We start from the raw sequence: 15,652 nt of genomic DNA, 5'->3' as shown, positions 1-15,652 counted from the left end.
TCTATACTGGGACCAGTGCTGTACAACATATTCATAAATGATTGGGGAAAAGGGATAAACAGTGTGGTGTCAAAGGTTGCAGACAATACAAAATTACTCAAGATAGTTAAGTTCAAAGCTGACTGCTAAGCGTTACAAAGGGATCTCACAAAACTAGGCCACTGAGCAGATGAAATTGTGTTGATAAATGCACATTGGAAAACATAATCCCAACCATATACACAAAATGATGGGATCTAAATTAGCGGTTACCAGTCAAGAAAGAGATCTTGACATCATTGTGGATAGTTCTCTGAAAACATTTGCTTAATGTGCAGCAGCAATAAAAAAAGCTAATGGAATGTTGGGAACCATTAGGAAAGGGATAGATAATAAGACAGTGAATATCATAATGCCTGTATATAAATCCATAGTATGTCCACACCCTGAATACTATGTGCGGTTCTGGTTACCCAATCTCAGAAAAGATATATTAGAATTGGAAAGGGTACAGAAAAGGGCAATAAAACTGATTAGGAGTATAGAACAGCTGCCATATGAAGAAAGATTAAAAAGAGTGAGACTGTTCAGCTTTGAAAAGAGATGACTAAGGGAGGGATATGATAGAAGGTGTATAAAATTATGAAAGGTGTGAAGAAAGTGAATGAGGAAGTGTTATTTACTCTTTCACATAACACAAGAACCAGGGGTCACCCAATGAAATAAATAGGCAGGGTGTCACGGTTCAGGGACAGTCTGGGTCAGTAATGGGTTGTCACTTATAAACCTGGGTGCCATACAATGCTTCGCTGTTGTAGCTGCCAACCTGGGTTGCTGTCACGGCCAGCCTACTAGTGTGCAGGTCACATCCTGAGTGTCTGTTGCTAGAAAGCCCTGGGCCAGCAGTTCTGACCCCAGCAGCCCGTCTGCTGACACACAACAGGGTGATGGGCAAAATAGGTCCTCCCCTAACTCTTGTCCACCAGTTAGACCTAATTTTCAACTCACTGATTTTGGTCTGTTAATTTCTGATTCCATCTTGTTTACAAATCATGATGTCAACACAGTCCTTGCATCCTATTACTAGCCCTCTGTGTTAGAACTAATCCACACTTTGTCTCCTTTTTGTAACTTGTTATAGTAATCTTTGTTGTTTAGGTTATTACAACATTTTATGAAATGTCACCCCCTTCCTAGGGATTGAGCTCACCATGGGAGTAGACCTACTAGACCCTGATTATTGTAACAGGACTCAGGACTGTGTCTTTGAGGCTTGTTTCTACTGTTCATTTTTATTCATCTATTATTTAATGTAACTTGCACGGTTTGCAGTAGCAAGCAGAATTTTCCTGCCTCCATCTGGTGGTAGGAGGACTTCCATCCACTCTCTCAAAGGCACAGTATTTGGATAAAACAGCACTCAATGGGGTACCAGTAATTCTGATGCTAGCAACCTGTAATGAAGAGAGTAGGACCTTAAGAAATTACTAGTGCACTAGTATGATGATGATTAGATATGGTCTCCTGTCTGTCCTACAGGGCTGGGAATTGGATATTCTGCTAATTTTGCTTGTTTTGTTGTTTTTTGCAGATCACTAAGTTGTCAAAGGAGCTTGAAGATACTAAGAGGAAAATGGCTTCTCTCCCTCCACCTGCATCTGCCTCATCTCCCCCGCCGCTCCCTGGCGCAGCTTCAATCCTGCCGCCGCCTCCCCCGCCGCTCCCTGGCGCAGCTTCAATCCTGCCACCGCCTCCCCCGCCGCTCCCTGGCACGGCTTCAATCCTGCCGCCACCTCCCCCACCACTCCCTGGCACGGCTTCAATCCTGCCGCCGCCTCCCCCGCCGCTCCCTGGCGCGGCTTCGATCCCTCCGCCTCCCCCGCCGCTCCCTGGCGCGGCTTTGATCCCGCCGCCTCCCCCGCCGCTCCCTGGCGCGGCTTTGATCCCGCCGCCTCCCCCGCCGCTCCCTGGCGCGGCTTCGATCCCGCCGCCTCCCCCGCCGCTCCCTGGAGGTCCTGGAATCCCGCCGCCTCCCCCACCGCTCCCTGGCGTGGCTTTGATCCCGCCGCCTCCCCCGCCATTCCCTGGAGGTCCTGGAATCCCGCCGCCTCCTCCAGGAATGGGTGCCCCTCCTCCTCTGCCCCCTGGGTTCGGAGCCTGGGGAGTCCCTGCAGTTCCAGTTCTCCCCTACGGATTGGCTCCAAAGAAACAATATAAGCCAGAGGTGCAGCTGCGGAGACCTAACTGGTCCAAGGTAAGACCTGCTAACTGTGTTCCAGAGCCTTCCTGTCCTAGGTGCTGTGTCGCTCACTCCATGTTCTCTCCATCCTTTAGAAATGTGTGACTTTATCGCCCTTCCTCTGTGGGGCAGGTGGGGAGGGGAGAACAAATCACTTGAGGAACAGAGGTGTGTGGTGGCTAAAGAAGGGCAAGAGCTTCTTTGTGGATTAGGCCTCCCCTGTAATGTGGCAGTCCTGTCCTGTCGTGTCTCCCCCACGCCTCCCCCGCCCCACGTGCTGGAGTTGTGAAGCCAAGGAGTGCTCTGGTTCCTCTTTAGCCTGCAGCTGCTGATTAATGGACTCTCTGGTGTTTAATTTCATTTAATTTCACTTATATTATTTATTGAATGGTTTCTGCCCTCTGCCTTGTAGGAAGTGTTTTGAAGGCAGCACCATGGTAACACCCAATTTAATAATCACAGCCTTCTAAAATATGCAAGCAGCAGATAATTACCCTGCTGTAGAAAGCACAGGCAGCTTTTGTCATTTAAATTACATTTTTTCTCCTTGTTTTTTTTTGAACCAGGACACAGATAATGAATGTGTATGTGAGCAGAATTGCTGCCCTGCAGACATCTGCCACAAGCAAGCAGCAAGTGTGCTCAGTATGGTCAAGCTGGCACTGGAGAGCCTGTGGGCCTAGTGAGGAAGCTGGTGCATGCTTTATTTGGTTTATTAGCACGGAGACGTTGCATGTAATGGCTTAGTGGGTTAATATACTAGCTTTCCATTTTAGGGGGAGTCTGCATTCAAATCCCGTTTAGCCAGAACTGTAACAGAGCTTGACGGTCTCGGTGGTCATGTGTGTCTATCACAAAATTGATGTGCAGTTCAGCCCAATTGTGTTGTCTGCTCAGGAGAGGCCCAAAATTGGAATTGGCAAAGCAGTGTGAGGACCCAGGACTGGACTAGGAGCAAGTCTGCTACAGATCAGGATATCATAGAATCATAGAATATTAGAGTTGGAAGGGACCTCGGGAGGTCATCTAGTCCAACTCCCTGCTCAAAGCAGGACTAACCTCAGCTATATCAGATATAGGTGAATTGATAGAGCTGTTTGCAAGCCAAGGTCTGGGGTATATTGGTGTGCTACAGACCAGGATTGTGGGGCATTAGCAGAGCTCTGTGGAGATCAGACAGTAACAAATTCATCCAAATGTGGAACCTGTTTGCTCCTTGTCCACAATGCAGAAGTGTTGCTTGGGTCCTTTTTCAGCTTTACTGCCTAAGGTGTTGGTGCTGAAAAAACAGACAGAATTACTGGTAGGAACAGGCTTTCCAGTGGCGATGCTGGGTGGTAGTAGTAATTGTATCAACCGCTTGCATTTTGATAGTGCCCTCAAAGTTCCAGGGCCTGTCCCACTTCTACAAGGACACAGTCTCTGACCCTTAAGACCTTACAATACAAGAAGTCAGGGAGCTTAAGATGAATGTGGAAGATGATGTGGTTGTAAAAGAGGACACAGGGCTGGTGTTGTTGGGGGAAGCAGTGTGATAAAGAGAAAAGAGCCATCTAGTGGGGGGTGGAGGGGAAGGTCCAGCTGTGAAGGTCTTTGAAGATGAGATTAAGAAGCCTGAATTTTATTTGGAAGAAAAGAGAGGGCTAGTAGAAGGATTCAGAGTGTTTGGAGGAAAGACATGGTAAGAATGACTGGCAAGGAAGATGATCTCAATAGCTACATTTTACATGGACTGGAGAGGTGAAATGTGGGTTTCAGAGGGACTGGAGAGGAGATTGCAATCACCAGGACAGGAGATGATGATGATCATTTTAGCTGTGTGGCTAGAAAGGAAATGCTAGATCTTAAAGGGGTTATGGAGAAAGATGTGGCAAGATCTGGACACAATGTGGATGTGTGGGGAGCTGTCAAATGTGAGCCCCAGAATATGGGCCTCAGTAACAGGGCAACTGTATTGTCAACAGTGAGACTGGAAAGACTAGTGAGAATTTTGGAGGAAAAGTTAGGAGTTCATATTTAGCCATTTAAGTTTGATGGCAAGGGAACATGGAAACAGACTGAGGTAAGGGAAGCAGGTAGGATGGACAAGTAGATATGAGAGCCATTGGTTCTAAGATGGTAGTTGAAACTGTTTGAGCAGAAAGATCACCCGGAGAGAATGTGTAAAGGGAGTCGAGGAGAGGGCCAAGGACGGAAGTGTGTGAGGCACCTGCAAAGAGTTCGAAGGGAGGATCTGGACCCACTGAAAGATGTTAAAGGAACAAACGGGGTTGGGGTGAGATTTATTGTGTGTGCGTGCGTGCGTATGTATGTATATACACACACACAAATTTTGACGATGCATCATGCTTTGCCTCTTCTACAGATTGTGGTTGAGGAGCTCTCCCAGGACTGTTTCTGGACCAAGGTGAAAGAAGATCGATTTGAGAATGATGAGCTTTTTGCCAAGCTAACGCTTACCTTTTCTGCCCAGACTAAGTGTAAGTGCTGTGCATGGTGTCACTCCAGCTTCCTCAGTTAGCACTGAGGAGTGAGAGTGAGGTAGGAATACATAAGGAGGACACTGAGCTGCCTTCAGAAAGAGTACATAGGAGCTAGCTGCCAAGAGACCATCTGCTGCTTAGTGGGAGGGAAGGTAGGCATGGGAAACTTCTCAGTTTGCAGTCGATTGAACACCTTGATTGACCAGTTTCTCTGTGGTGAATTTGTGATCCTTTTCTTTGGATCCTGAGCACTGTGCTGGAGTGGGAGTATGTGAGGGAGGAGAATTCATGCTAGTATGTGATATTGTCCATTCAGTCTAACTTTCTTTTCCCCTCTCCTCTCCCTCTCCCTGCTTCCTGTTCTGTGGATTCATCGGTCCGTTACCTGCAGCCTCCAAGGGTGAGTAGCATCAACATCTCTGAGACTGCTTTGGGGAGACTCTACCATCTGAAAAGCAATTCTACTGAGTGGGGGAGTGATTCCTGCTCAGGGAAAAGGAATCTTAGGGTGGGGTGACTAGCCTGGAGAAGGAAACCCAAGAAAGAGGATGCTGGAGGTGGTTTCCTCCCATTCGCAGGCCTTTTCCCTCTTCTGCAGTAATATTCGTGATGGTTCCTGAGAGTTTGATTTACTTATCGAATGCAGCTGAAATTCTCATACCCTCACCTGAGGTATGTGTCAGGCTTCTCCATGAGCCCCAGGCTCTCTTCCCCTCCGTTCTTCTCTTTTTTAAGGAGTTGCGAACAGGATGCACAGATTTTGCTCACCCCCTGATTTTCTTTCTAGCATAGCAATGATGTTACCGTATTATGTATTTATAGGGTCCCCCCCCCCATGAATTCCTTCTGTCAGACTGTTGCAGCACTCACCTAACTCCATGAATTCTTCACCCGTGTCCTCTCTGAAGCTTTACCCTGAACTTAGGCTCCTTGTTTGTTCTGGACCTGTGCTTTCCCCTCCCTGTAACAACTTGTCTGTGTTGAGGGGGTGAAGCTTAACTCACACATGAGTTACCCCTACCAGTGACATGGGTTCCTTGTCTGTAAGGGTGAAACTTTACTCTTCCTCCTCCTTGTTGGACTTCCTGACTGTAGTTGGAGTGCCAGACTCCTCTCTGAAGTGTAGGATGAAGCTTTTCCCCTACCCTTGACTGAAGTTGTTGGGAGTAGTTGCAGGACCCCTGCCTGAAATGGGGTGCAGTGGATTGGAAGAGCTTGTCATGTTGCCAATTGAGATTGCAGCGGCTGATAAATTAGCTGTTTCATCTTCTCTCTGCTTTTTTGTTTTATTGAGATGTTCATCTCGACCCCTGATGAGTGAAGCTAATAAGCACTGCTTCAAAACCTCTGTCCCTCTCTCCTCCCCCAGCAGAATTAGCATATTTATAGACAGTATAATTTTTCCTCTTTAGCTGATCTGATGGTGCCAGGCTGCACTTTAATTTGTTTCAATAAGAAGCTTGACAGGCCGCCAGGTGCCTCTGGCAGCTTTCAGGAAGTGACTTGCACATTTGCATAAAGAAAAGTTCCCTCAGTGCTGCAATGAGGTCCTGTACAACCTCCTTTGCTGCCTGCAGGAGACCTGGCCAGGCTCAGGATGCTGCCTACCGCTGGCATGCCATTCTCAGGTGCACCTGCAACCCCTGTAGCAGCTGCCTGAGCTGAGCACAACTCTCACAGCTGCTCTTGCAAAGGCATCTGAACGGTCATGGTCCCAAATGGGTGAAAACCTTTCACAGGTTTGGAGTAATTGCGTAGGAGGCAAAAAGAAAGACTCCTCTCCCTTCCCATAGTAGGTACCTGCACCCAGTAGATAGGGCAGAGAAGGGACCACTCTTTCCTGTCATTGGTGCTCTTCCAATGCCACGTGGGCAGGATATGTCCCATCTAGGAAGAAAGCAAATAATCCTCCTGGTGTTGTTTATTGTATCTGTCAGAGGAAGGGACAGCAACACTTGGTGGGGAGGGTGGTAGTGGACTGCTGGAGTCCTTCAGTGTTGTATTATGCTTTCCTTGATCTCTTCTCCCCCACCTCCTGTATACAGATGATTGTCTCTCAGCCTTGCGTTGCCCTTGATGATACTGGCTCTTTCTGCTCTCTCTGCAGTTCAGTGGATTGGTATTAGCCTCGTGCTGGCCAACAGGCTGCTCTCTCATTTTTATGGACACCCCCCCCCCCCCCCCCCCCGGGAGTGCATTCTGGGCAGAGGGAGGAGGGTGTGGTTGCTGTATGAATCTTCTTCAGTTGTGCTTGTCAGATCTCTGTTAATCCAGTCCAAAATTCTTACTGCCACCCATATTGGTTCTAGCCTTATTCTCACATGGGTTTTCTCTGGTGAAGGTGGCAGGCTAGCAGATTCTGTACTCATGATGGCAACCACTCCATCCCTTCTAACTCCTAACCACTCTTTCCCTTACTGAGCCTCTCTCTCTCTTGTACAGAAACCCCCATGCCTTTTAGGAAGGATTCCTGGACTCTTCTGTTGAAAGGGCTGACCCTCTTATACAAGTGATCTGAAGTCAGCAGGGACACTCCTTCCTCTGATAAGTAGCTGTTGAATGAGGTTTCTCCATTCCTCTCTTTCCAGCATTCAGGGCTTGTCATGTCAGCAAACAAGTGTTTTAAGTCAAAGCATGACTGCTAGTTTAGGGAAGGTTGGGAGCCCAATGCCTCAAAAGCAGAGTGTAGGCCAGTCTTGACAGGCAAATATCTGTGCAGAGGTCATAACCTAGACTCCGCTATGCAATCAAATGATCCAGCGTACAGGGAAACCCAGGATGGCATGGGTAAAGTGCAACCCTTGGGACCAGGTTCAGCCTCTGGAGCACTTTGATGTATCCTGCTGCTGCCCCCTCTGTAATACAGAGCCACAGTCTGCACAGATCACAGTTCCACCATGCACTCTTAATCCTGGGGTGGGGCCATTGGTGCCTGACCCTCCTTCTCTATGAAAGATGAGGCCACCTGCAGTATGCGCTCTAATGCAAGTTCAGTGCAGCCCTTTAGCTTCTATTAAGTTTTCTCGGGTTTGGGCAAAGTTTGGTGACCCTGTGCACAAGGGATCCATTGTAAATCAGGCTTAAGTGCTGCTTTTAGGCACCAGTGGATGCTACCCAGGAAAGCCTTAATATACACTTCATGCTGAGCAGTTGGAATCAGCCCAACTCAAGGCATCTGTGATTTAGAGAGGAGAGAAGGGTGATCAGCTATTGAACCTAGGCAATGTTGGCACAGCTGGTGCTGTCTTGTGCAGTGGTGACAGTAAAAGGCAGGTTGTACAGTGCTAATGGAAAGTCTGAATGCCCAAGGTAGTGATTGGGGGATGGGTAACTGCCTTTCTCATTAGGGTGGGCACTGTCTGAAGATGGTTCAGGCTGAAACATTGGGTTACCTAGCAGGGACGGTAGTGTGGTGACAATGGGTTTGGTGGCCTAGCATCCCTGTCGGGGGCATTAGCACTCAAGGACTCCTGGAAGTGCTCGCTCTGAGTGACAGCCCTTACTCTGCATCGCCAAATTCCTGCTTGTGGAGTTGGGGGTTTGTCCTCTGGAGAGTGGAAACTAAATGGCTGAGGTGGGCAGTTTTAGTAAACTGCATGAGAGAGTTACTACTTCCCACTTCTCTAACTGTGCTGAATGAATGCTGTGCAGGCTGCAATGTCTCTATTAGGCATTAAAGTTCCCCGAAGAGGCACCTCACATGCTCTGTTCCACAGGTAGACTCCACTTTAATATGAGCAGGGCAATCTTTAATTTTTAACTGGCTTTCAATTAAAATTACAGAGCTGCACTTAGTTCTGTTTAATGGGTTTGGCAGTACGCTATGCCCTGCTCTCTGAAAGGTACAAACTGCACTTGGCCATCTTCCCACTCCCACCCCTCGCACTTGCCTGTGAAATATTTAACTCCGCTCCTTCCTTTCAGCTGCCACACTTTTCTTTCAAAGTTTAATCATTTTTACCCAGGGGGTGAAGAAGAATCTCTCTTCTGTATGTGAAATGAGACTTGGAATGAGATGTCAGCAAAATGGCTTTGCCCTTCCTTTTTCCCTTTTTCTCTCTTTTTTCCATGCTTCAGTGACTCCAGCTTTCCCTGATTTTTATTTCAATTAGTCAGTCAGACATCTGATGACAGTTCAATTATTTAAATGCTGGGGGTCTTGTTTTTAATATCCCTCTCAGGGAAGTGAGTAGTTTGACAGGAAGAGCAATGGCTTAGGGGGCCAGCCAGAATGCTTGTACTACTGACACTTGCCATCCGTTTTTGGCATGCCCGTCAGTGTGCTGTGATCAGAGAGGTGGCAGTGTACTGAATATGCGTAGGCTGCCTTATCAGAGCTTGGGCTATGGTGGACCTTCCTATCAACTTTTCTAACCCCATGCTTCATTTCTGCAATTTCCCCACTCTGGTTGCCAGCATGTACTAAGAGAAAATATGCTGCATTCAGAATAGGGTGAATGGAAGGGGCTCACCTTCAGAAAGTTTGCAGAGAGGTGTGTGCAGCATTAGTGTGCAGTAACTGGCTGTCCACTCGTCTCTGTGGCTGGCATCTCTCCTTTCCTTTCTCCTGCTCTAATAGATGGATGCTGGGGCTCTCTTCCCCATCTCACTGAGTGCTCTATGCAGAGTATCTTTCTGATAACTGATTAATATTTATGGAGATAAAAGCAAATGGAAGGCAAGGCACTCTCCTCTATACCAAGGCAGGGTTTTCTCCTCAGAGACTCCCAGCCTGTGAAAATTTCACAAGCTTTTATAGAGAGGTTGCTCACAATTGATCATTTGCTTTCTCAGCTGACTCTGAAATGAACTGAAATCCAAATGAAATGCTGAGGGCAGCAGTGTCCCAGGGTCAGCCTCACTCCTCCCTTTCTCTCATCATCTTGTGTTGGGATATCAGAATTCCTTGGAGCTGTGCAATATGATAGAAGAGGTGGTGTAGAGCCAGGAAGCCATTGTGTGGGGGAGACAGATCCTGTCCAAGAGTGTTGAGTGGTGTTTCCTTGCCCTCCCTCTTCCAGGAGCTCCAGTTCCCATCTATTATGGGGAATTTGCCTCTGTTCTGAGAAGAGGGTTTGTAGCTGTGCTCTGTCTTAACAGTTATTGTTGCTACAGCATGCGAACACAGGTAGGACTATAAACACTGATCCCTAATCACCTTTGCCTTTGAGTACTCCCAAAAAAGAGAGAGTAGCTCTGGGCCCCTTGCAAACACACGATATTTTTGTTACTGCTGTAAAATGTACAAATCACAGATTTGCAAAGAGAGGCTCATTAGAAAATATAATAGCAAATGTTTTTTTTTCTTTGCAAAAAAACTGATATGAAATTCAGTGAGAGGTTCTGACAAGGAGGAGGTTAATGTATGCTGGCTGGGTTGAAATTACTGAAGCTGAGAGGTGTTCAGGCAGCTTATGTTAGGAATGTGCTTCTCAGTCCTGGCCATACTTCCATGTTAGTGGCTGTAGGAGGGCCCTCTTTACTGCTGGTAATTGCAGAATCTAGCCTTCTGAATGTCTGTTCCCCTACAGATCAGGGTCTGTGTGCTGGGTAGGTGTCACTACCACTCTAGAGCTCTGTTCCTAAAGTCCATTACCAGTAATGTGTCTGTGCCATACAGGAACATGGTTCTGTGGAATCCTCTTCCAGTATGGCACAGGATTCATAGCACTAAGCCCCTGTAAACAGAAGCCATTTGGGGTGCTATTAAATGCAGAAATTGAACTATTTTCTCCACCATAAGTGATGCTTGCAATATCAACCACCTAATCTCCACCCTTAAATAAAAAAATGCCTACCCTAAGCAGAGCCTTTCCTATAACTTGAAAGGTGAGAGGAGCCAGAGTGTCCAAGAAGTCCACTAGAGACTTCACTGTTGCTCATCTCTTCTACATATTACAAAGATGGACAGCAGTTCAAACCTTAAGATACGCAGCGTCGTAACAAAACCTTTTGAAAGCTGGTGCCTGTGTATTCTGAATCATGCTGCTCACAAGTCTCAACTTGGATTCAAATTTTCCTGGGCTGTGTTGTGTTTGAGATTCAGGGCTCTAATTAGTCTTCTCTGGCTCTCTGTCTGAGGAGTGGGACACCAGGGAAGTGGAGAGGGAAGGCCCTTTGGATTTTAGGATGCTGTGTACTCTCCCCTCCTCAAGGTAAAGTGGAGGTTGTGGCTGGGGTGCTGATTCCACTTTCCCAAGGTGAGACAAGCTCAGTCCCTGAGCATTAATATTTCAGGCCACTCCCATCTCCTCGCCCACAGCGCTGTTGTGAAACTCTTCCAGCCCCACCGACGAAGCTGGTAATTGCAAACACATGTAAGCACAATCCACCTTTGTGAAAACCTGCCAAAAAATTGATGTGTTCAGGGAGTGCTGGTGTCTGCTGTTGCTGAACACAGGAGCTGTGGCTCACGCTCCAGTACCTGCAGTGCAGCTCAGCTTCTTGTGTCAGGTGGGGGCAAGGGGAGAGCCCTTGTCCTTCTGCTTCGATCGCATTGTTTACCTGATCTGATCGGACATGTTGTGACCATCAATCCAGCAGAGGAAGGCCTTTAATCTGTGTGTGTGTGTGGTGAGGGGGGAGTGTGAATTAGTTCACTCCATTAGCGCAGGTGTCAAGTGGAGTCAGACACCTATGAGCAGACCACCTCTGTTAAGTATAGTTTTGAGGGGACCCACTGTGATCCTCTCCAAGCTGAGTGTGAGTGAACCTGTACTGCTTTGACTGTAGCTCTGGCATGAGGATTCAATAGCATTCCTACTGGTTCTTTTAAAAGAAAGCAGAACTGGTCTAGAGGGTCTTGAAGAATGCCCCTTCGCTATCCTCAGCCAGGGCAGTTTCAGGTCATTTTGCTAACCGTGAACCAGCGTGCAATAATAGATAAAGCAAACTTTGTTTGAGGCAGCCCCTGTTAGCCCATCCCCTCTGCTCTATTGGCCCTCTCTGTGGCTCATGAGGCTTCATCAGTGTCCCTTTTTCTTACTTCTGCTTCTCCAGTACTTCATCCTTTGTAAATATCTCTCATGCTCTTTTGCTTTCTCATGTGGCTTTTCTGCCCATGTCTCCTTACTATGATCTCCCCTCCCTGCTCTTCCTCTGCCCCCTTGGGGTGGGAGGCTACAGTGCTTGCCTTGATCATTTCCTACATGTGGGTCACAAGTGTTGTAGAGGGTGGAGGGTCTGCCAGAGAAAATTTGTGGGTGTCACCCCGCAGGTGTGGGTTAGTCTGCCAGCAGGAGCGAGACTTGAGTTAAAGGAGTTTATTTCTGCCTGTTTAACAAACCCCAAACACTGGAGCTATATGGACTAGATTCCATTTCCAGGGCCATCTCCATGCTGTGGGGGTAGGGGCTTGGAAAGACACGCTCTGTATCTGTCTGTTCTGTCACTCAAGCACTTCTGTCTCTGAAATGGCCACTGAACCCTTGCTCCCAAGTTTTGTGTATAGATGGGCCCTGCAGGAATTGACTGGGAGGTTTGGTATTCTGCAGGCCCCATGGGGAATCCTGTTGGCTCTGCAGGGCTGAAGCAAACGACTGTGAAGTGTACAGCTGCTGCAGAGCTCTGTGGGAGCTAGGAGCAGCATGCTTGTTTTGCACAGCATGAACGTGCAAAGACATTGTCAATGCTATGGATTACTCTGTTTCTGTGAGTGGGGAAGTTGTTTAGACCACCAGGGTTTCCTCAGCTTCTATTGTTTGCTTCATTGCCTGTCAAACATAACTCCTTCCCCCACACTAGCCAGCACACTCACCACATCACTTGCTTCTCCAAGCAGTGTTAGTTTGTATTACCTCAGATAATAAAAATCTACCTGCCTCTTTGCACCTGCACTGCTCTCATGAGGTTTGTGTTGTGCCTGCTGCTTTGTTTGTCTTAGAGACCAGACAGTTATGCCCTTGGTGTCCCTAGTTTTTCTACCTCTTTCCTCCTCTTCTGGAGGGTCAGGTGCTTGTCTCAGAACTGACATTTACTGCTGGGAACCTCATTACTCCATCCCCAGGCTCAGTTCTGATTCAGACAGGCTCGTGCTGCTGCGAAGGTCACAGGGGCAGGAGAACTCCCGGCCTTTCTTCCTCTCCTGCCACTTCTCCCCTGACTACCCTCTGAGGAGCTTCCCTTCAATGCTGCAGCTCTCCAGAGCTCCCAAAAAGCCACCTCATCCCAGTGCTCTGATTGGGAAAACTTCAATGAGAAATAAGGGAACATTGTGGGAGCTTTGAGATTTATTAATTTTCCTTGTTATTTGTGCTCATTCTCAAAGTGTTACAACACTGAAAGGGAGATTGCTAAATTTGATCCAAACAAGAGATAAACCCCCAAGTCACTGCTGAGTTGCCCTCTTGCCAAGGGTTGTGTGCACGGGACAGCATGCAGTACCCCCATGTTCCTCTCACCCAATTGCCCAGCCTGGGAGGGAGAGGAAAATGGTCTCCCCCACACACACCCTATAATCAGAGTGGAGGGAGGGAGGCATTCAGGAATTTTCTTATCCTTCACCTCCATTAACCAGTCTCTGTATGTGTATGGGCAGAGGGTCCTAGCACATGAAGAAGGGACAGCCGTTTTAGTAGTGCTCTGGCTCGCTCTTCACTCCAAGTCCCACTTTTCTGTAAGGCTGAAATTTCGAGCTATTCAATATAGCTGATACAGTTTTTCTAACAGAAAATGGGCACTGTAAACCCTAGCTGTTGCTACAAGAATCTCTGGGTCTCATGGGGGAGATGGCAGGGGATAGATCCAAATAGTCTGGGAAACTTTTAATTAAAAAATAAAAAAATTTATTTCCCAGTCAATCTAGAATGGCTAAAAGGGAAAGGGATTTGTAACCTGTTAACTACTGTTCTCTTAGCCCAGGACATTCTTCTCCCGGTGGAAGGAGTGTTGGATAAAATTGCCGCCTCCTCCTCAGAACTGTTTCTAGAAACAAATCCTTTTGCTAAAATGAACTGTAAAATGAAAATGTCAAACTCTACTAGACTGGCAGTTCCTCAGGGTAGGGAGCTTGTCTGTACAGTGCTAGGCAGGTCTTCAGCTGCCAAAGAAAATCCACAGAAACTACCATAAGAAAATGTTCATGTTGCCCTATTAAGCTCTCAGGTGTGAGGAAGTGCCAGCCCCAGCATCACCCATGTTATCTCTGCTGGCCCTTTGTATATTGTATTTGAGATCAGCAAAGGTGCTTTTATCAAACAGATCATATAGAACATCTTATACTGTTTTTTCCTTTTATGTGCATGCCAGATGGAGATCATGAAAGTCAGTTGCTTAGAACAGTGGTTCTCAACCAGGGGGACACAGAGATCTTCCAAGGGGTACATCCAGTCACTTAGATATTTGCCTAATTTTACAACAGGCTACATAAAAAGCACTAGCAAAGTCAGTACAAATTAAAATTTCACACAGACAAAATGAGAAAGTAAGGAATTTTTCAGTAATAGAGTGCTGTGACACTTCTGTATTTTTATTTCTGATTTTGTAAGCAAATAGTTTTTAAGTGAGGTGAAATTTGGGATAACCAGACAAATCAGACTCGTAAATGGGGTACAGTAGTCTGGAAAGGTTGAGAACCACTGGTTTAGAAGATGTAGCATGAATGAGGCAAAGGCTCCTGTGAAGTCCTGCCTCATTTATTGCACAGCATACAGTAGTGCATGAGGCACTGTACACCATACTAGGTCGTTAATGAATGAGGCAAGGGCTTCTGTTTATATTGTGCACTGTAAACAAAAAACTGATTTGATTTTGTGTAATTTATTGGCAGCACAAGCTATGAGTGCAAGTGTAAATGATAGCTCAGGTGTCTGTCACAAGATAGTTCGGTAATTCGTCAAGGCTTCCCACTAGTGACTGGGATTTAGTAGTAGTGTCCGCTTGCCCTGTGGTGATTTAGTACTCAGTTGATGTGTCAGGTTCACCAGTGCACTGCTGGTGCATAGGGACAGGGTGCTGTTCTCACACTGCAGACACCATTCCCCAGTCCTGTAGTGCCTCTTCCAGGCCTTAGGATGCATAATGCTTTAGGCTCTTGGAGGCTTGTTGATTGGTCAGGTTGGTCTTTGGGCTCTCAGTACACAGTTGCCTCCTGAGAACTGGCTTCTAACCTAGATGCAATTGCCTCGGTGATGGAATGCTTGCCCTTGACGGTGTGGGTGGCTATGTGACTGCACAGAGCTGATGAGGAGACTCGTTTGGAAGATCACGGGCATGGAGCAGAGTGAAATGTTGAGAGGAGGCTTAGTGACTGGTCAGTAAGTGCTCCAAGTTAGGGTAACATCTCTCTAAAATCATTACTTCACACTGCTGTCCCCACTAACACCCATCAGCTTGCATGCTAATTCTGTTGCTCCTTCAGTCTCACTGTTTACAGAACAGTGGGTATAATGGTGGAACAGATTGCCTCTGCAGAGAGAGATTTTCCAAAATCTCTGAAGCCCTGTCTGGGGAGATCCTCGCAGGTGGAGCAGACCCCTCTTCTGTATGCAGTGAGATGCAGGTTTTCCATCGTTGGAGGATTCCTTGTTACTTAGAAAGCAAAACTTTAGGAGACTGCCCAGCTGTGAGGGAGGGAGTGACAACAGCAGGGGTGAGACAGCAGCCCTGCCATTGTAAAAGGAGATGGGGGTGAGAGTGGCATTGCCCTGCCTGTATGTAGGTAGGAGATGGCTGAATGGGCCTGATACATCTAAGCTGCCATCATTAGTTGAACTACATTAGAAAATCATTGGTGGAGAAATAGGGTCTTTCTCTGTGGCTGGGACCTTTGTAGATAGCAGCAAATTGCTTCTTATCTCCTTTCAGTTTTCCCATTGTGAACTAAAACTTCCCTACCCCATGTTGTGTCCACTGAGTGGCATTCTTGGCTTAGAAATGGGGTTTTGAGATCAGCTTGCTGGCTCTGGCAGCTAGCTTTTCATGCTGTATCCACTTAAATGGGTGAGGCTGTAAT

The 15,652-nt window shown here is 47.1% G+C and overlaps 1 protein-coding gene across 3 annotated transcripts in view; it reads left to right on the top strand.

Annotated features, from left to right (window-relative positions):
* Window positions 1–15,652, top strand: part of DIAPH1 (diaphanous related formin 1) — a 162,569-nt gene that overhangs the window by 88,852 nt on the left and 58,065 nt on the right. For all 3 annotated transcript variants that reach the window (XM_067566946.1, XM_067566945.1, XM_067566947.1), the window contains 3 exons: window positions 1,571–2,233; window positions 4,584–4,698; window positions 5,093–5,101. In XM_067566946.1, coding sequence (XP_067423047.1) covers window positions 1,571–2,233; window positions 4,584–4,698; window positions 5,093–5,101 — 787 coding nt within the window. The remainder of the gene's footprint in view (window positions 1–1,570; window positions 2,234–4,583; window positions 4,699–5,092; window positions 5,102–15,652) is intronic.

This window comes from Emydura macquarii, unplaced genomic scaffold, assembly GCF_026122565.2.
Source record: "Emydura macquarii macquarii isolate MOO-44397 ecotype Brisbane River unplaced genomic scaffold, CSIRO-AGI_Emac_v2 contig_2768, whole genome shotgun sequence".
NCBI lineage: Eukaryota > Metazoa > Chordata > Testudines > Chelidae > Emydura > Emydura macquarii.
The sequence above is the reverse complement of the archived record's forward strand: the minus strand, read 5'-3'. Positions and strand labels throughout refer to the sequence as shown.